Raw genomic sequence first — 21526 nt, forward strand, 5'->3', positions numbered from 1 at the left:
GGGCTGCTGGTTTATCGGGCTCCATGTCCCGGATCTATGAACAAAGAGAAACCCCAGGGGACTTGCCACTGTGTCCTTCCTAGGGTTCCAAGGGCTACCCTCTCCTCTCCACTGTTCAGAGCCTTCTTTGTTTCATGCATATTTTTATCTGTATAAAACACGTATATGCATGTTTTATACATGTGCCCGGGCGTTTAGCTGTCCTTATTGGGAGGACTAGGGAAAAGGGCACCCAGTCCAGCTTCGCACGAGCAGTCTCCAGGACGTGACCCTGCACGCGACCCTGCGCCGTGTCCCCCTCCCTCCTCCAGGTCAGACTCCCGCCGGCCCCCTCCTTTCTTGGCCCCACTGGTCTGCTCACTTTCGGCTCCGTGGATGTGCGGTGCTTCTCACTCCTACCAGGCGTTTGTGCGTGGTGTCCCCTCAGCACATCCTCTCCTCCTGCTCACTCGGTCACCTCCTGCTCAGCCTGGCCTCTCTGTCCACACCTCACTTCCTCAAGAGGAAGTGCCATGACTTGTGACAGGTCACATCTCCGTTGTGATCTCTCATCACACGGAGTCCTTTTCCAACACGGATGTGAACACCGGTGTCTGTCTTGGTTCGATCAACGCTGGCCTCCCTCCCTGGGCCGTAGATGCGTGAGGGCCGAGGTCATCTCCCCATTGCCTGATCAAGGCCAGGCACAGAATCTTCTCTGCAGAGATCTATGCAGAAGGACGTGGGGGCCCCGGACAGCTCAGTGTTGCGGGTGGGTGGGGCTCAAATCTGGCCCAGTTCTCCCCGGGTCACACAAATGCTGTGCTGAGGGGCTTGCGGCAGCGCGCCACCTGCGAACAGGGCCGGGGGTGGAGTGGAAAATGCTCTGGGCTGGGCACCAGGTCCCCGGGGTATTGTTCGCCTGCAGCCGTGGGGCATGTTCCCACCCCATCCTGGGCTTCAGTGTCCCATCTGGGAAATGTAGAGTTGCCACTAGACGGCCCTGGGGGACCTTCCAGCTCTGAAACAATTGCATCTCTGCTAGCATCGGTTTAGAGTTCTGTTCCAGCCAGGGCCCGTGGACCCGCTCCAGAAAGGAGGCCCTGTTTTGGTGGTGTTCCTGCGACTGCCGCATGGTGGCGCCCGAGCCCCCCCTTTGCTGCCCCTAGACCCCTGCTGCCCCTAGCGGTACCATTGGCCACATGCCTCCACGGAGCGTTTAAAAGGTGGCCAGTTGCAGGCGTACAAAAATGTAAAACATCTCATTAATTATCGTTATGTTGCTTGTCTACCTCTGTAGTTTAGATATATTGGGTCACATACATTAAATTAATTTCACGTGTTTCTTTTTACTTTTTAAAAAATTTATCTTTCTTTTTACTTTTTAAAAAGGGGTTACTTGGAAATTTAAAATGACAGCGTGATTCACATCATATTTCTGGGGGACAGCGCTGCTGGCTGACTTCTGGGCTCCCACGTGGACGCTCCCAAGGGCAACTCTCCAGCTGCAAGATGGACAGTAGTTTCCGCTTTAGCGTCAGCCGGTAGCTAAGCCGCATGGGGCAGCTTACATAGGTGTTCCCTCCTGAAATTTTCAAAACTCCAGAAAGTAGACGGAAGTATCCCCATTTTAGAACGGGGGAAATTGAGGTCCAGGGATGGCAGGTAAATCGCTCAAGACCACAGAGCAGGGAATGTCTGGGCTAGACTTTGAATGTCACACCCAGGCCTCGTCACGCCAGCGCACTCAGAAATACGAGACACATGAGCATTGCTCAGGCCCCCTCCACTGAAGCCTTCAGATCATAATCGCACACGTGGGACTGTTTCTAAGCAATGGGACAGAGATCTAGAAGGGGAAAAGGACACGCTGTTCATGGGGCGTTTACTCTGTATCACGCAGTGTGATGGGCACAGTGAGGACATGTTAGAGGTGGCAGGCAAACTCAGATCCACCTGATGGAAAGTGCTACGTGTTTTTCCTCTTTACCGTGTTTGCACCCAGGATTCTTCAGGAGTCTTTGGGTTGCACGTAACAAAATCTCAAATTTTTTTGGCTGATGTAACTGCAAAGTCTGGGGCTGGCCCTGGGTAGTATCAGGCATGGCTGGATCCAGGAGCCCTGTCTTTACCTATTTGTCACCTCTGCTCCCCCAGATCCAAGCTTGCCTCCTACCCAAACCCAGTAGAAAGACGGTTTCTCCTTCCTGCAATTTCAACAGCCATAATTGAAACCACGACATTGTACCTCATGGGCGTGGCTGGGGTCACGTGCCCACCGCTGAACCAGCTCCTCGGGGTCAGAGGAATCAAAGGGATTGATTGGTCCAAAGTCGTCTGGGTTTACTCCTGGGAGGGTGGGGTGGTGAGTCGGCCTCAGCCCCGTGCACAGATACTGAGACGGGAGAGTGTTCTGAGGAGAATCGGGATGCCTTAGCCCGAGGGGGAAGGGGTGCTGGGCAGGCACAAACACCAGATGGCCGCTGCGTTTTCCAAGCACCTCATTCCGAACTGTGGGTCGTGGTGGGAAAGAATCTGTTCCTAGAGCCTCCAAGCTCCTCGGTAGCACATCTGTCCACCTTGTGTCCCCTGCAGGCACAGCACAGATGGATACTGTGTGTGAGCGGCCTTCCCCGGTGACCAGCCCTGACCTCGGTACGGGCCCAGAAGACTGCCAGGCGCCCACCAGGTGACTCCCGGCCCTCTCCCTTCCAGCTGAATGTGGCATGGGGCTGTCCCAGCCCCCAGGATGCCCAGAGCCCAGCTGGGCTGTGGTGTGGGTGGGGTTTGGCCCAGGGTATCAGGACTCCAGGGTGCCTCTCTGTCAACCCAGCAGTTGCATGACCCCCACCGTGTGCCGAGTGTTGCCCGAGCGCACGAGAGAAGGTCTAGACGGCACAGCCGTGGCTCCCAGGAGCGGACGGTGGGGCTGCCAGAGGCCGTGGGCTGAGGGGCTGGGAACCCCTTTGCTGTGGAAGCGGTTACCCCTGAGCACAGACCTCCCTGCGTCATCAGGAGGGTTGGCAGTGCCCTTTCCGGCTTCTTTCTCAGCGACACCAGCGCCCAGGCCGGGCCCCTGGTGACCTCCTCAGTGAGCTCCGGTGCCAGGACCACGCTCCTTGGAGGGGGCACTGCCATCACCCCCGAAGATGATTCCAAAAAGACGGGGGCCCCCGGCTCTCCGTCCTCTGTGAGGAAGCCCAGTCCAGATCCAGGTAATTTCTCGAGAAGCTTTGGGTTGTTTCCCAGGGCAACGGCGTCTCACTGGCAGGCGACCTGTGTGTGGCGTTCCCCTGGGCACACCTGGGTCTCTCCTGGTCCAGGGAGAAGAGGGTCTCTAGGTCCCTTGGGGCTGCAGGCTTCGAGGGCCAGAGGGGATAAAGGAAGAAGTCGTTCATTTGACAGCTTAGTGCCTGCTGTGTGCCAGACACCGAGGTCCTGGCAAAGCGGCAGGTGTGGATATGACGCCCTCCTGGTTCCTGTGGTGACGGGTTGGGGTCCTCAGTTCCCTCCTGTTTATCGCCGACCAGCCTTCTGTTGTATGGGTGTATACACCGTGTATGTCCAGTAGTGTTTGGATTTGGGTTGTTTCCACTTTTGGCTACAGTTAACAGTGATAAACAAGTCTTTGTTTTCATGTCTCTAGAGGGTTTGTTCAGTTTTAACTGAAAATTTCTTTTAAGTGCATTCATTTATTTTGAGAGAGAGCACGGGGGAGGGGCATAGAGAGTGGGAGACAGACAATCCCAAGCAGGCTCTATGCTGTCAGTATAGATCCCGATGTGGGGCTCCATCCCAAGAACCATGAGATCAGGACCTGAGCCAAAACCAATAGTCTCTGCTCAACCAACAGAGCCACCCAGGTGCCCCGCTAAAGAGGTGTCCCTAATTTTAAAGTCATCACGTGGGTCCATCTTTTCTCTTTATGTCCTGCCTTGTGTTCGCTGCAGTCTCCACTGAAGTCTCAAAGACATCCTGCATTACCTTCCAGGATCATTACTGTTCTGCCTTTCACGTTTAGATCCGCTGTCTGCCTACCTTTTGTTTGTGGCGGAGGCAGCGGTCATGTTGCAAGAGGCCGCATGGATATGCAGTTGAACCAACGCCTTTTATCGAACAAATTGTCCTTTCCCCGCTGATTTGCCTGCCATCTTTGGGGTAAATCTAAGGTCCATAGGTGCCTGGCTGTGATCTGGACTTCTTACTCCTTTCCGTTCGTTGTCTTTTTGTCTGGTCTGTGTGGATGCCATGTGGTCTCGACTCCAGGAGATTTTCGGTATATGGTGGAACAACTTCCCCATCTCTGTTCTCCAGCCCTGCCCTGGCTCTTCTTGGTAATTTGCATCTCTGCGTCGACTTTAGAATCAGCCTTTCACATTCCACAAAACGTCCCGTTGGGATTTTGATCGGGATTGCACTGAATCTGTGGATCAGGTTAGAGAGAATCCGTATTTTTATAGCATCAAGTACACGGGAAAGCCGTATGTTTATTCAGGCCGTCTTTATTTATATACATATATACACACACACACATGAGGCCCCGCTTTCACGGTCTGTATTCGTACTGCAAATCAAGATCGGCCGTCTTTATTTTTATGTATTTAATTTTACTTAGGTCAGTTGAACCTCTCTCTCCCAATGATGTTTTATTAGTTTCCATGTGGAACGATTTACATCTTTGTGTTAGATTTCTAGGTATTTGATGTTTCTGATGATGATGACAGTGGTATTGTATTTTTCAATATCGCGGGTTGTAAGTCTTCATTTTTAGTATTGTTTTGAACCGTGTGAGTAGTCAGTATGTGACAGCCTAACCTGTCACAATAGCAGTCTCATAGGGTTCAACCCAAATGTATAGACACTCAGCTGAGTTTGATGTAATAACATTATATCCAGTTACCTTGCTAAACTCACTGTGAGTCCTAATAACGTATCTGCCGATTCTTCTGTGTAATCTGTGCACCTAATGATGTCATCTGTCCCTGGCAGCCTGGTGTCTGCCTCTCCTGGCCTCACTTCTTTTCTCTCCTTCCCTTGCCTTACTGCCTCGCCTGGGACCCCAGGGCCACACTGAGCGGAAGCTGTGGTAGTCGGCATCCTTGCCTCGTGGCTGATCTCAGAGGGAAGTGGCCCCAGGGTTTTGAGGAGGGTGGTGACATGGTGGGGCTGAGGAGAGGGCTCTGGCGTAGTGGCAATGACAGATCTCAGAGGGAAGGGCCTGGAAGCAGAGGGGCATTTCAGAGGGAGTCAGTGCTGTTTTCCTGTGTGGCTGTAGACCCATTCCTTCCCTCTCTGGGCTTCAGGACTCCCTCTGCAGGTTGATCTGACATGTGAGGAGTATGGGTGCCAGCCTTGCAGCTGGTGGTGGCGATTGGGTGAAGAGGTGGTGGTGAATGGGGCCTCTGCCCTGGCGGCCTGGCCTGGAGCTTGTCTGCTTCTTTCCCCAGGGCTGACCCCGCAGCCGCCGTGTCCCCAGGGGTCACCTGACTGTAGGAAGCAGTGTGAGCCCGACTACTACCTGGACAGGGACGGCCACTGCACGGCCTGTGTGAGCTGTGGTCGAGGTAAGGGCCATGTTCTCCCCTCCTGGGGCTCCCTCTGGGTGCAGGGGGTCTTGGCTGAGAATCTGGGATGGAAAACCTTGAGTTTGTTCTGGGACTGGTGAGTCCTCAGGAGCCTAGCTCTCCATTCTAGCATTTTTGAGCAGTTAGATTTTCTGAGTCCAGTTGTGATTATAGGGTTTTAATGGCAGTGATCCCTTTTCAGAGAGCTTCCATTTGCTCACTCCTGCAAGGAAGCATTTGTCATAACCTACCCTGTTCTAAACTTGTCTCGTTATTTTTGGTAGCTACCTTATGGTGCATGGATTACAAATATCCCTGTTTTACAGAAGGGAAAACTGAGGCTTTGGGAACTGAGGCGTTACAAAGGCCACACATCCTTGTGAGAGCCAGAGCTAGAGTTTGAACTTTGAGATTCTCAGTTGTGGTCATTCCCTGCGCTGTCCCTTAGCGCATGCCCTGGACCGGCACTTGCTGGGTGCCTGCTGTGTAGACAGTCAGCTCACTTATGGCAATACCAGCTGCCCCATGACGTCTGTGAGGGCCACAGAGGGCAGGGGAAGCTGCCCAGGACCCGAGGAAGGTGTGATTATGTCTCCTTGTCCAGAGTTTCTTTCACACAACAATGCAGCCTGAAGTCCAGGGAGGCCTGAAGAGGAAAGAACACTGTTTGTGGTCACCAGGGGCCACTGTTCCAGTTATGAGGCCACATAGCAAGTTTTGTCAAAGCTTGTGGTAATAAACCATTCTTTGTACTCGTGAATCTGTGGGTCAGAATTCGGACAGGGCACTATGGGGACAGCTGGCCTCCGCTACACGAGGTCTGGGGTTTCCATTGGAAAGTGTGAAGGCTGGAGGTTGGAATCATCTGGAAGCATTTTCATTCATGGGTCCGGGTTTGATGCCAACCGCAGGCTGGGGCCTCGATGCTCTCTGTGTTGGCCTGTATATGGCTGACTTTGGGCTTCCTCAAGGCCTGGTGGCTGGACTCCAAGGAAGGGGGAGGGGTGGGCACAAGCCATATCCCTTTTGTTGACGTTACCTCAGAAATCACACGTCGTGACTTCTGCCGGTTTCTACCTGTTGAGGCAGTCGCAAATCGCACTGAGTCATCGGAAGGAAAAGAAATCAGGCTTCTTGATGGCTAAGTGGCAGAGGCGTAGACGAGCAGATGGGGCCAAAATATTGCTCTGGCCATTTTGGACAAATGTAACCTGTCATAGCCACCATGTCAGATAGAGAAGCAGGAGGTGGCTGTTAGTCTGAGAATTCCTTTAGCTCTAAGGATGAAGCCCTGCAAAGCAATGGGTGCAATACAGGGGCTAAGAGCACAGACTCTGGAGCTCAAGTGGCTGGGTTCAAATCTTGGCTCCACCCCTTTCCACTCTTAAACACAAGCACGTTTCTTAATTTCTTGTGCCTCAGTTTCCTCATCTGTAAAATGGGTATAATAATAGTACTCTCCCAGAGAGCTGTTGCAGGAATTAAATAGGTTAAACCAGGTTAATCTGAGCAGAGTGCTCAGAGTACTACCCCCCTCACCTCGATTGTATTAATGCTGCCTCGCAGGCACTCAAAGGTATCAAGAGCTATAATCATGAGAATAGCTATTACTGTCCTGTCTCACCTCTCTCACTGCTGAGCTCACTCTTGCCCTCCACACAAATTCTCCAGAGCCTCTCTGCTTCCCACTCTCTCTGGAGGTTTCAGGAAGAAAGTGTGAGGTCCTTTATCATTAGAGGTCTTTTCAGTATCCTGCTGACTGAGAAAAGCCCTTAATGACCAAGTCATATTTGTCTAATCTAATAACGCCGTAATTCTATTTTCACCCACATACAGCACACAAACTATTTCTGAACATATGTAAATGCATTATTATATGTTTTCTGTTCACGAAACCTCTAATATTTTAATTTTGGGGGAAAACCCCTTTCTGTCATTGAAAACGTCAGACCTGTTGAGAAGCAGAAAGAGTCAGGAACGGTTATGGAATATTCCCCAGTTTTAAAGAATGATCAAGGCGGGGCCAGTGTGGGTCCACCTATGTGCACGCCCACTCACCCTGTCCTCTAGATTATTTTCTTTTAACAGCTGTATTGAGGTATGATTGACAGGCAATGCAATGCGATGTCTAAAGTGTGCCATTTGATACGTTTTGACATACGCACGTAGTGGTGAAACCATCGCTACAGTTGAGGTAGATGAACTCTCCATCCCCCTGGAAAGTTTCCTTGTGCTTCTTATCATCCCTCCCACCACTGTTCACCCCGCGTCCTTTCCCAGGTCACCATTCTGCTTTCTGTTACTGTGGAAGAGTTTGCATTTTCTAGCATTTTCCATAAACATAATCACATAGTATGTACTCTTTTTTCCTGCCTTCTTTCACTTAGCATAACTATTTTGAGCATGCCAAGAGATCCGCTCAACGGAAGAGTCATATGAGCATTTGCTTCTGGACAAAGGAATTCTCTGCCCTCCTGGGTTCTCTGGAGCCCCTGCCCTTGCCATCCCAGATCCTTCCCCATGACCCTTCTGTGTCCCTTAGATGACCTGGTGGAGAAGACACCCTGTACCTGGAACTCCTCTCGTGTCTGCGAATGTCGACCTGGCATGTTCTGTGTCACACCAGTCACCAACTCCTGTGCCCACTGTGTCACCCGCCCCGTCTGTCCACCAGGCATGGCCACCAAACCCCAGGGTAAGCAGTCTGTACCCCCAGCCAAGGGGCTGAGGTCTGTGCCCCTATAGCTGTACTTTTCCCTACCCCCAGCTGGGCAAATGACCTTCAACCCTAGCTGTTAACTAGGTCAGGTTTGGGCTTTGGTTTTTCTTTTAATAGCTAGATCCAGCAAGTGGAGTAAAATCTGGATTTGGGGGCGCCTGGCTGGCTGAGTTGGAAGAGCATGTGACTCTTGATCTCGGGGTTGTGAGTTCAGGCCCTGAGTTGGGTGTAGAGATTACTAAAAGATAAATCAATTTTAAAAAATGTTTATGTATTTGGGGGGGGGGGCGGTGGAAGAGAGGGAGAGAGGGAGAGAGAGAATCCCAAGCAGGCTCTGTACTGTCAGCTCAGAGCCCAATGCAAGGCTCGATTTAATCTCGTGAACTGTGAGATCATAACCTGAGCAGAAACCAGGAGTCGGATGCTTGACCGACTGAGCCACCCAGGCACTTCAAAACATAAATAAACTTAAGAAAAGTCTAGATTTGGCATTTTGGTAAGAGATTCTGATAATATTTTTTAAAATTCTTCCTTCTGAAGGTGTTGGGTTTGTAAAATTTTGACTTGTTTTTAAAAGGCTGTTCGATGACTCAAGACAGATAAATGAAATTTTTGAAGATGGTTCCAACTCAGATGGTAGACATTTGGGGCGCCTGGCTGTCTCATTCAGTAGAGCATGGTGCTCATGATCTCAGGGTTGTGAGTTCAAGCCCCATGTTCGGTGTAGAGCTTACTTAAAAAAAAAAAGAAGAAAGAAAAAAGAGAAAAGGAAAAAGAAAAGATGGTAGACATTTGCCAGAGTGCAGAAAATTATAAATTCTTGATGGTGGGGGAAAAAACCCAAAACACGGTTCATCAGTAGATGAGATTTCAGCAAATTCCTAGAAGGTAGAAAACAGAGGGAAGGGTGGTGATGGATGAAACCAGGGGGAGGAAAGCTCCCCCCGGGATTCAGTGTTGCAGGAAATGTGAGCGGTAACTTGCTTTGAAGACCCCACAGAAGCTCTGCGCTCAGAGCAGGCAAGTAAAAGGAAGGATGGGATGGGAGCGAGATGGAGAATTGAAAGGTACAGAGGGTTGCAACTTCAGCTTGAAAATAAAAATTAAAGCCTGTAACAGAGGCCTACCACGGACACTGACCAGTCTGAACAGACGGTACCTGAGTTTTCATCCTCTGGTGAAAATTGTCAACTTTTTGGCTAAAGATACTGAAGGAGTATCTAGGGAAACATAGGGCTACTGGTGGGGGTACTGCCACCCTGCTGTAAAGCCCTCTTTGGTTGTGTATTTGGGAGTACGCCCTGTCGATAGGCTACCCCTGCCGAGTCACCCTGGAGTGAAAACTGCCAGCCTGCACTCCCCCCATGGGCTCAGAGTTCCTGGGTGGATCTCCTACTCAGGGAAGAGACCCACTTTGAAAAGGACATGCTGGAATATTCAGCATCGTTCTTTTTATTATTTTTTTTTTTTATTTTTTAAATTTATTTTTCAGAGACAGAGGGCGAGAGACAGAGCACAAGTGGGGGAGGGGCAGAGAGAGGGAGACACAGGCTCCAAAGCAGGCCCCAGGCCCTGAGCTGTCAGCACAGAGCCTGACATGGGGCTCAAACTCAAGAACTGCGAGGTCATGACCTGAGCTGAAGTTAGAAGCTCAACCAACTGAGCCACCCAGGAGCCCCTCAGTGTGGTTCTTTTTAAGTAAATATGAGTGAGCAGTAAAGATATCCAGACTGGTAAGGAAAACCAGCAGCATGAAAGAGAATAGCAAGATACATTGACAGAAACATTTACTATGGATGGAGCAATAGGAATTGCTTCAGGAATAGCAATAGAAGTTTAAAAATTTAAATTAGTGTCTACAGGGGGTGCCTGAGTGGCTCAGTCCATTGAGTGTCTCTTGATCTCTGCTCAGGTCATGATCCAGAGGTTCATGGGATAGAGCCCTGCGTTGGGCTCTTTGCTGACAGGGTGGAGCCTGCTTGGGATTCTCTCTTTCCCTCCCTCTCTCTCTCTCTCTCTCTCTCTCTCTCTCTCTCTCTCTGCCCCTCCCCCACTCACTCTCTCAAAAGAAATAAACTTAATATAAATAAATAAGTAAACTAGTGTCCACAGAAAAATTCAAGTTGCTACATCCATAAAGCGAGAACAGAACGCAATGAAAAAGAAATAGTAAGAAAATAGAGGACCAAAAAAAAAGGCTTTTAGAAAGTGTGCCTGTTACCAATGGTGGCCTCTCAACTCTCATTGCACCCTGAGCTCCTGCTGTGCAGTAAAGGGCTGGACTCTTTCCGCATTTCTCCTCGTGAACGTGATGTTAAGCTTTGCCCGTAGAGGGTGCTGGGGAGCCACTGCAGGAAGAAGGAGGCTTTTCTTGGCTGCATTTACTTTTTCTTGCTCTTGCTGCACACTCTCTCAGCAGGGCGCATGGGTGGGGTCATCTGGTCCCAGTCATGCTCCCAGAGTCGATGGTCCCTTGCAACCTCATAGCCCCAGCCTAGGTCTGGTGACCACCTTGGCATGGCCCTTCCAGTGGGGACACTGGTACATCCCAGGCCTCATGTCAGCAGAAGTGCCATAATTCCCTCGGTGCACTCCCAACCCCAAGTCTTAGGTCTTCTGCATTCCCATTTCTCATGGCCCTCTTGACTTGGTCACTGTGTGCTCCGGGCCTTGTACCCACAGCGGTGCCCCAACTTTCCTTGCATACTTGACCTGAAAAATACAAGATTTCAGACTGAAAGGACTTACCAAGAGCAAAGCAGGATGAATGAAGATTACCCACACCTAGACATAATAGACGTATTTATTTATTCATTCACTAGTTGACAGACATTTGGATTATTTCCAGTTTGGAGCTATTTTTTAAATTTTATTTATTTATTTTTGAGAGAGAGAGAGAGAGAGAGAGAGAGAGAGAGAGAAGGAGGGAGGGGTGCAGAGAGAAAATCCCAAGCAGGCTGTAGGCACAGAGCCTGACGTGGGGCTAGAACCCACAAAACATGAGATCATGACCTGAACCAAGATCAAGAGTCAGATGCTTAACCAACTGAGCCACCCAGGCAACCCTCCAGTTTGGAGCTATTATGAATACAGCAGTTACAAACATTCTTGTACAACTCTGTGTGAATATATATTTTTGTCTCTCATGAGTAAATACCCAGGAGAGGGATGACTGGGTCACTGTGCTGGCCACACAGAATGTCTTTAAGGGTCAATTCAGAACCTGCCACCACCTGTGATCTGATCTCACAACCTAGTTTTACAGATGGAGAGAATCATAGGGCCAGAGCTAGAGCTGGAACACAAGGATACTGAGTTTTAGCCCCAAGTACTCTCCACCAGACCACATCAGCTCCTTCTTAGTTCTGAACCTAGAATTTTCAGTTAAGATACAATTAAGTTTGAGAGCAGAACAAAAACATTTCAGACATAAAAGGGTAGAAAGGTTTTCCCTTGTGTCCTCTTTTAGAAAGTACTTGAAAACGTAATCCAGCTAAATGAGGGACAAGAAACAAAATCCATGAATCTAGAAAACAGTGACTCTGTCCCAGGGGAGCAAGAAAGGGAAGTCCCAGAATGATAGCTGTGTTGCAGACCAATTGAACCAGATAAGAGGGGTAAAATGAAAGAGGGCTCCAGTGAATTGTCTTGTCTGCAGGAATGAAAGAAAGAATTGCAGTGAACTTTATGAGTAGTACCTTTGAAAAACTTCATATGGTGAAGGCACATTATTCTTTTATCAACAAGAAAAAGAAAGGCCATTGAAAACTCCAGGGAAAATAGAAAGCTGACAAGAAATTTACACTCCAAATATGAAGATGAAAATTTCATCTGACTTTAAGCACTTGTTGGATATACAAAAAGATAATCCATTTTATCTTGATGCTAAGACCATTCTCCTTCAAATGGCCCAAGGATCAGGTGTTTGGATTTAAAGAGAAATATTTCAATCTGGTAAATAATAATCCTTTTTAGTTCTAAATTGGGACAAAGAGTAGGTAGGTTCTTTTTTTTTTTTTTTTCTCTCTTTCAGTGGGTCCTTACCAGAGAACACAGACAGGCAAAGTAGTGGCTAAACAATACCTTCTGTTTACCTCCAGATTGAAAGAAGGAAGAAAAGGGGAGGGTCACTAACCCAGGGAGGAAGGAAGAAGGTATGGTACACATAGAGAGGTTGAGAAGCATCCAAAGACCACTGGGTCCATCTTCTCCACTTAGAGAAGTTCTATTGCTGGATTCCAGCAGGTATTCCAGTGGGAGCTCAGACTGAGGCTGCCTTAGAGAGACACCAAAGGGCTCTCTGCTCATGGTGCTACCTGCGTGTATCCATAAGTGGTATATTTGAACACAAGAACTTCTCCAATCCTCTCAAAGTCAACTCTTGTTGAAACCAATGACATCTTAAATGTAATTCAAATACTGATTTACAAATAAATAGAAATTATAATAACAAATTGCATCATGTTCCTCATAGGCTAAAGCCTCCAGGCTTCAGCTAATTCAGGTAATAGTCTGGTGGCCATGTGGAAAGACATAGCATCTATTTGGAGACCGCCAAAAGAGGAGAGTTCCTCAGGACCCTACTAATCCAAAAAGGAAATTAATTCTTGCTTCACTTTCTCTTCAAGGTATTTCAGGAAAAATCTGAGAGGCAGCACAAGAGCTTTTTAGAAGGGAAATGAATGTGGGTGGGGGATTTGCTTTGTACCCCATCAGAGGAGGGGTGCTGTCACCAGGAACATGGGGGTAAAGAGGGATAGTGATCAGCTTCAAATGTGGGCCAGTTTTTTTAGCCCTACAAAAGCAGTTAATTATAAACTTGTAAGAAAGTGCTCATTCCCAAGGCAGGAGGTGTGCTCTGGGCTGGGACTAAGGAGCCCTGCCTTCTGGCTCTAGCTCTGGCTCTATGATTCTCTCCATCTGTAAAAAAGAGGTGGCTGGGTCAGATCAGAGGAGATCATCTCTGAATGGTCCTTAAAGACATTCTGTCTGGTCAGCAAAGTGACACAACCTTCTCCCTCCAAGGTACTCAACAGGAATGAAATTCTATGTCCTCACAAAGACTTGTATGAGAACATTCAGAGCTACCTTATTTATAATAGCTTCAAACTGGAAACAACCCAAATGTCCATCAGCTGGTGAATGAGTAGGTAAATGGTGGTACATCTCTGCAATGGAACATTGTTCCATGGAACATGTTGCTCTGTGCAACATTAATGAATCTCAGAAATATTATGCTGAGTGAAAGAAGCCAGACGCCAGAAAGCACATACTGCCTGATTCCATCCTGTGCAATTCTAGAACAGGCAAACCAATCTACAGTGACATAAAGCAGACCAGTGGTTTCCTGATGTGAGGGGAGGATTTATGGCAGAAAGGCACTAGGGAACTTTCTGGAATGATGGGAATGTTGTAGATCTTAAATGGAGTTAGAGTTACATGGATGTATACATTCTTCAAAACTCGTCAAACTGTACACTTAGAGGTCATTTTCTTCTATGTAAATTATGCCTTAATGAAGTTGATTTCAAAAGAAAGACTTTAAAAATTGAGGCTACATTTAAATATCAGGGGATAGTATTTAAATTTATTCATTTATATGTATTTATCCGTTATTTATATAAAAGAGTGAGCGAAGGTAAGCAGGGGAGGGACAGAGAGAGAGGGAGAGAATCTCAAGCAGGCTCCTCACTGTCAGTGCAGAGCCTGACATGGGGCTCGGACTCACAAACTGTGAGATCGTGATCTGAGCTGAAATCAAGAGTCAGATGCTTAACCGACTGAGCCCCCCCCAGGCGCCCCCAGGTTTCTCTTTTAAATAAAGTCAGAAGACCTAGAGCCACCAAGCCACCTTCCTGTGTGACCACAGTTGGCTGGAGATAAGGAGCAGCCTTTTCACTTTGATCTTTTGAGACACGAACCAGACCGTCTCAGCCAGCTGTAGCTGCAGGAATAGCGGCTGACAAACAACGTTGACGTTTCAGTGTTCAGCTCCTGCTCCTCCGTGGGTCAGCTGGGCACTCTGCTGACTTGCCTGGGCTTATTTATTGGTTTGGTGTGGGTTTGCTTCCAGCGTTTCTCATACTTCTGGGACCAGCGGGGGCCCCTCCCTGCCCAGAGCAGCATCTCCTTATGGCGGCGGTGCAAGTGCAGAAATGCCCAGGCCGGAAACAGGCACTCTTACTTCTGTCCTGCTCCCCTGACCGTCAGAGTCGCATGGCGTTGGTGAGGCAGAAACAGACCCCTCCTCCACCCGAGGAGTGGACCCTTGATTCAACCTACCACACGGATCCCATCCTATATCGCTAATTAAATCGTTGCTTTGGGGAGAAAGACAATTTTTTAAAAATTTATTGATTTATTGAGAGAGAGAAAGCTAGAGAGTGGGGGAGGGGCAGAGAGAGAGAGAGAGAGAGAATGAATGAATCCCAGGCAGGCTCCGTGCTGTCAGCACGTAGCCCAACCAGGGGCTCCAACTCACAAACTGTGAGATTATGACCTGAGCTGAAATCAAGAGTCAGATATCAAGAGTCAGATGCTTAACCGACTGAACCCCAGGCGCCCTGAAAAAGCCCCACTTTTTAAGAACAGCTTTATTGCAGTATACTTTACATACCACAAGATCTGCTGGTTTTAGGTGCGTATAATTCAATGATCGTAAAGAAATTTACAAAGTTGCAAAACCATCACCACGATCTAAGAGACCTCACGCCTTTAGTGGTCAATCCCCATGTCCCTCCCCAGCTTGGACAAGCACTGATCTACTCTCTGTCCCTCTAGATAAGCCTTATCTAGACATTTCCAGAATATGTGTTCTCTATCGGGGTTCTTTCACTCAGACTAATACTTTTGGGGTTCATTCAGGCTGTCACATGTATTAGTGCTTTTGTTCCTCTTATGTCCACACAATATTGTGGTACTGATGTACATTTTATTTACCCGTTTACCAGTTGATGGGCATTTGGGTTGTGTCCACTCTTCTGGCTGTGATGAAGAACACAGCTATGAATGATCACGTACAACAGACAGTCGTGTACACGTTTTAATGCGGCTGCACACCAGCCTCCCCTATGCGCTCGCTCTCTTCCTTCCCCCACCTATGAGCCTCCCCACTTTCAATTTCCTCTGCTTAGATGGCCCTACCCATACACACATCCCAGCAACAGCCTCCCAAGGGAAGCCTTCCTGGTCAGATGAGGTTGAGTCTCCCATTAAAGGGAGCCCATGTGCCTTTGTGTGACACCTGCATCGTGTCTGTGAGCCCCACCAGCCTGCAAGCCCCTGACGGTAGGGATCGGTTTTGTGCACTGCTATGTCCCAGGCTGCAACATGGTCCCTGGTACACAGTAGGTGCTCAGTAAGGAGTTGTTGCATGGAGGGAAGGAAGGAGGGAGACAAGGAAGGAGACAGGGCCAGAACACTAACCTGGGTCTGCCTGGCTGCAGTGTCGTTCCTGCCTCACCGTGTCGCTTCCCTGGAAGTTACCAGTCCTGCTGGGTAAGGCTCCTTGACACTGATTCTACGACCACTCCCTGCAGGTACAGCTGAGAGGGATGCCACCCATGAGCCTCCGCCTCCCCTAGAAGCCCACCCCGAGTGCAGCACCAACCCAGAGGACAGCAAGGCGCCCACCAGGTGACTCCCTGGTCCATTTTGGGGGAAGCTGGGCTGGGGTTGGAGGTGGGGCCTGGGCTGGATCTCTGTGCCGAGCTCACAAGTCATCTTGGAGGATGTGTGCCCATTTCTGTGCTGGGGTGGCTGGGAATGGCTCCTGTGTACACACTTCCCTCTTTCCATCTCAATCGTCAGTCTTACCTCTGGCTTCTCTCCTGGCAGCGCCATGGCCTCTCCGGTCTCCGCAGAAGACCCCCAAGGCAGTAAGGAGCATGGAGGGGGCAACACCCACACCTGGGGAGACACCTTCACATCAACGAGCTCCCCTATCTCTTTCTCCTCCACGGGAAAGCCCATTCTGGTTTCAGGTAATGATTACCCCCCGCCCCCAGAAAGGAGGGTCTGCCTCCCAGGAGGCCAGGAGGAGGGAGGTTTCTTCCTGGGCAGCAGCATCCATTGGGTGGGGGAGCCCAAGGTTGACCCCAGGTTTCTGGCTTCTTGAGCTGGGCCTGCGGCTCGGTCACTAGCTAGTGATTGTTCCTCAGTTCTTGTGAGCAGGGACTTTGTTCACAGCTTCATCCCCATGGCCTGTAATTGCTACTCAGAAAATGTTTGTACCTGGTTAGCTCAGTTGGTAGAGCATACAACTCTTGATCTCAGGGTCATGAGTTGGAGCCTCACGTTGGATGCAGAGTTAGTTCACTTAAATAAAACTTTTTTAAAAAGAAGAAGAAGAAACACGAGAGACGATTAAACGTATTGGTGAATGGATATATGACCTTGACTAGTTGCTTAATTCCTTTGAACCTCGGTTTTCTCACCTGTAAAATTGTAACGCCATGTAGCACGCAGGGCAGCAAGCATTGGAATACATGCAGCTAGTCCAGTACGGGCAGGGCTCCTTCTAGACAGACATTCCAAGTGCGCTTCATTTTAGGGCTTGCAGTTCTCGTGCCAAACACTAGGGGGCGGCAGTTCTCCAGCCGGCCATCCTCAAAGCGCCCGTCCTGGACTTGCAGTCTCAGCAGCTTGTTAGAAGAGCAAATTGTGGGCTCCACCCCAGCCCCACTGAACCAGACTCTGTATTTGAACGTGGCCCCCGGAGATCCCTATGCACATTAAAGTTTGAAAAGCACACATATGGCGCATGCTACTTTTTAACATCTGAAACTGGACTTAAAAATCAGTAACTAGGTATGCGATCTTCATAAGGGACAAAGGATAAAAGGAGCAATTTAAGTACTAGGTTGTAAAAAAGTATATACTTAGCTAGCGGTTAAGCGTGTAGGTGCTGGAGCCACCCTGGCCTGGCCCAAGCCATGATTCTGCTGTAACCCTTTGCCATTTAAGTGAGTTACTCAATCTTCGCAAGCCTCAGTTTCCCTCGTTTGTAAAAATGGAGATGGTAGCGGTGCCTGTGTGATATTCAGGGAACGCTTGCTGAGCGTGTTTATGTTCTCACGGAGCTTTCCATCTGGAGGGGAGCTGGGAGTCCTCCCAGACTCCCCATGTCACCTGCCTCGCTACTCTGCCCGCCCCCGCCCTGACTCTGGCCACACCGGAAGTGCCACAGGCTGTCGGGGGACACACATGGCATGTGCCCTTCTCCACGGCCACTGAGACTGTGACTTCTTTGTTGTTGTTGTTGTTGTTTTTAAATGTTTATTTTTGAGAGAGAGAGGGAGAGAAAGGGAGTGCGAGCCTACAAGCAGGGGAGGGGCAGAGAGAGTTGGGCAGAAGATTCGAAGCAGGCTCTGTGCTGACAGCAGAGAGCCTGATGCGGGGCTCACTCCCACGAACCATGAGACCATGACCTAAGCCAAAGTCAGATGCTCAACTGACTAAGCCACCCAGGCGCCCCTAGACCGTAACCTTTTGGACCTCAGTTCCTTCACTCTGGCTCTGTGACTCCTCAATTTCTCGCTGTCTAAAAATGGTTTGCTCTTCTGTCAACTATTCAACTCCCCCGATGGGCTCCCTAGAGCCAGGTGAGGGAAGGCAGGTCGATAAGGGCCTGGTGCCAGGGAGATATAGGGTCTGGGTTTCAGTCCCCTCTCAGGGAAGGACCTGGTCCTGCCAGCCTCCATGGCATGTGTCCCAGGAGAAGGAGAACATAGTCTGGGCTCGTGAGGGCCGTCCCATGTGGTTGCAGCAGGGCCCCTGGCACACTGCGATGGTGGAGACCTCGGCGCCCCCCCCCCCCCCCGCATCAGGGCGGAGAGTGCAGGGCCGCCTCTGTGTTCCAGGACCTGTGCTCTTCTGGATGGTCATGATCCTGGTGGTGGTCTTGGTCTCCCTCTCCTTCCTCCTGTGCCACTGGAGGGCCTGCAGGAAGTGGATTCGGCAGAGTGAGTAGATGTGTCCTGGGGGCCTTAGAAAGGGCCAGGCGCCCTGCACTAGTCTGGCTGGGGCCCTGCCCTGCCCCCTGAGGCTCCCTGAGGCTGGCACCTCCAGCCAACTCTGCTGTCCTTTCAGAGCTCCACCTGTGCTACCCTGCCCAGACCTTCCGGCCCACGCTGGAGCCTGTGGGTAAGTGTCCACGTGTCCAGAGGGGCTGCTCGGGCCACACGGACACAGTAGCTCTGGGCCCTGGGTTTGGGGCTCCCTCTGTCCGCAGCCTCATCTGTAACAGGAATGTGATGCGGGTGGGAACTGCACGGCCTGTGCCTCACGGTCCTCCCAGAGGGCTGGCAGGAAGGTTTAAGATCCACCTCGTCTTTCGTTCTTTCCTCCACGGTGCCTCCCGGAGAGGCATTCCTGAACGCCTTCCCCTCCTTCCGAGCCTCCCTATGCCTTCCTTTCTCCCCTCTCCTGCTGGCAGCGAGGGGCATAGTGGTCTGAAGGGCAGGCTGATAGGGCTGGGATCCTGGGTCTACCACTTACCAGCTACATGGCCTCGGGTGAGTTTCTTAATTCCTGTGTCTCCATTTCCTCACCTGTAAAGGAACAGTGGGACTTCGGAGGGCAGGCGTGTGGATCCGTCGAGGTGGGCCTGTTGGTGCTGTGCGGAGTGTGTGGTGGGTGGGGCCGTGCAGCGGGGGGACTGTTGACTGACAGACCGGCCAGTGTTGGGGGCCTTTTTCCTCACCAGGAATCTCAGGGCTTTCTGAATTCGAGGTTGTTCTGAAGCCCTCCCTGGCCCTTACTCTCTGATCTCTGCCCGGCTTCCGGGTCAACTTTTGCAGGCCGCCTTTCGGAACCCCTGACCTATTTCCAGCTCTCACCTGGTGTGTGTGTTGTGGGGGAGGGGTCCCAGCCATCTGTGCCCCAAGTGCCTTTTCTCCCCTGTGCAGCCCTTTCCAGGCAGGACGAGGTCTTCATCAGCACTCCATAAACACTGATTGAGCACCTACTGTGTGCTGGGCCCTGACCGTCGGGGAAGGAGTGAATGGGAATTGTCTGAGCTTCCCTTTCTGCTTTCGAGGCAGGCTCCCATAGAGGGTCTCACTGACCCAGAAACCCCAAGGGAGGTGGGTGATGATCGCCATTCCACAAGGAGGCAGCCAGGCTCAGAAAAGGTGGATAAGTGCCTGGGGCCACACAACCTTCAAGGCTCAGGCGTGGTCCTTGAGATTGTGGACTTTGTCTGTGGAGTACAGACCTGTCACCTCCACCTTCCTCCCCCCAAGCTGTGTCCACCCCCAGGGTCCACTCATGAGCCCAGTGGTCAGCCTCAGGCCAGGTCACAGCTCCTTTGTCCCCCAGGCCCCCATCTCCCCAGGGCCCTTGGAGACCCTCACTGTGGCCCGCCTTTTGACTTGAGCACAAAACCTGTCCACTGAAGCCTGTTTTGAATTTGATGAGTTTCACAGCAGGTGCATGTGCTCCCTTAGCAAGGGGGGTTTTCGTGTTTTGATAGTTTCAAGCCTTTTTCCATGAGCTGTCAGCCCTAATGTCTCATTGAAACCTGTGTTTGCTTTCTTGACATTTTTCTAGTATTAAAATTTCCATTGCCGTCAGTTTATTTTTTTCTTCAAATCTTCTTGATGGCAGTTTTGCCACAGAGAGAGAGAGAGAGAAAAAAAATCACCTCTTAAGAAGCCAGACCTACAAGGAACCAAGCTCTGAGACTCAGTGGTGGCCATCCTGTTTGGGGCTGTTTTCGGCCCTCTGGCTTCCGGTGGGTCCCTGGGCAGGGGGCTGAGGTGGGGGGCTGGGTTCCCAGGCCTGAGATGGAAGGAAGGCGGGGCCAAGATGAGCACCCAGGGCCCAGGATGAGAACGGACTAGGGGGGTGGATGCCCCATTCCCTCCCGAGCAATGGGTGCTAACGGGGGGAAGCGGCTTTCATTCCTGTGCTTGCTCATTCGTGTATTTAGATCCAAGTGGCTCTGTGCTGGATACCGAAACGGTGGTAGCTCTCCCAAGCCTTCAGACCAGTGTCAGTTCTTTCAGGGGACGGAAGGCTAGCAGGATGGGAATGCGTGACCCAGCCCTCCCTATCCTGGAGCCCCAGCGCTTTACCAGCCTTCACTTGAATTGATGTGACTTTATGGCACATGTCCTTGGTGACAGGCATTTGTAAAACACATACGTGTACAGGGGGTCTGTGAGGCGTCTGCTATTTTTATTCCCATTTCACAGACCAGGAATCAGAGGCACAGAAAGGTGGAGGAACCTGTTTAAGGCCACTTGGTTAATAGGCAGTATGACCAGGATATTGTTGTTGCCGTTGGTGGTGAGATTTTTGTACAAAGGGCCTCTCACTATTGACGTGTGGGGCCAGGTCGTCCTTTGCTGTAGGGGCTGTCCTGTGTGTTGTAGAAGGTTCTGCAGTTTCCTCGATCTGTAGACCCACCAGATACCAGTAGCGCCTCCCAGCTGTGACAGTCAGGCACATCTTCAGGTAGCTCACTGTCCCCTGGGGGTGGGAATCACGCCTGGTTGAGAAACACTGACTAAAATTCTTTTAATCCTTCCTTTTAATGACACTGAAGTCATTATCTGCTACTTCAAGCAGGTCGAAGTTGAAAAACATTTTGTGTTGTTTTGAAACAATTTCACACTTACAGAAAAGTCACAAATGCAGTACAAAGAACTTAATTTTTTCTGAACCTTTTTAGATAAGTTGCCCACTTAATGCCTTATCATCTCCAAATACTTTAGCGTGTGCTCATACAAACATGGGCGGATTTTTAGACAACGTAGTGAAACCATCAAAATCAGAGAATTCACACCGATGCATTTACCACCAACTAATTCTCAGACCCCTTTCAACTTTCTTCATTTATCCCAACAACATCCTTTATAGCAGAAGAATCCAGAATTTCGTGTTGCATCTGGTTGTCATGTCTTTTGAGTTTCCTTCAGTCTGGGTGCATTGCCGCCTTTTCCTCCATGTTCACGACTTTGCCACTTTTGGGGATCCCAGCCCTGGGTTTGTGGATGTCCCTCACCTTGGGTTTGCCTGATGCGTCCTCACTACTGGAGATTGGAGTCCGGTCATGCGTCTCTGGTGGCGGGAAGATCCTAGGAGTGACACCCAGTTCCCCTGGTGGCATCCGTCCTGCCAGGCTGCAGCACCAAGTTGCTCTTTTCTCCTTGGCAAGTGCTAAGCACTTTCAGGGGGGGGGTACTTTGAGGCCCCGGGAATAACCGCTTCCTCAACAAACTGTCTTCTTTTTCCTTTGTGTTTATAGCTGCCTGGACTC

General features: G+C 50.1%; 1 protein-coding gene across 2 annotated transcripts in view; it reads left to right on the top strand.

The window, feature by feature from the left end:
- Positions 1–21526, top strand: part of TNFRSF8 (TNF receptor superfamily member 8) — a 53786-nt gene that overhangs the window by 20410 nt on the left and 11850 nt on the right. The window contains exons 7-14 of one of the 2 annotated variants that reach the window (XM_043573780.1): positions 2575–2668; positions 3031–3194; positions 5427–5543; positions 8086–8238; positions 15801–15897; positions 16099–16244; positions 18123–18224; positions 18352–18405. In XM_043573780.1, coding sequence (XP_043429715.1) covers positions 2575–2668; positions 3031–3194; positions 5427–5543; positions 8086–8238; positions 15801–15897; positions 16099–16244; positions 18123–18224; positions 18352–18405 — 927 coding nt within the window. The remainder of the gene's footprint in view (positions 1–2574; positions 2669–3030; positions 3195–5426; positions 5544–8085; positions 8239–15800; positions 15898–16098; positions 16245–18122; positions 18225–18351; positions 18406–21526) is intronic. The other variant, XM_043573781.1, reaches the window with a different exon arrangement.

This window comes from Prionailurus bengalensis, chromosome C1, assembly GCF_016509475.1.
Source record: "Prionailurus bengalensis isolate Pbe53 chromosome C1, Fcat_Pben_1.1_paternal_pri, whole genome shotgun sequence".
Lineage (NCBI taxonomy): Eukaryota > Metazoa > Chordata > Mammalia > Carnivora > Felidae > Prionailurus > Prionailurus bengalensis.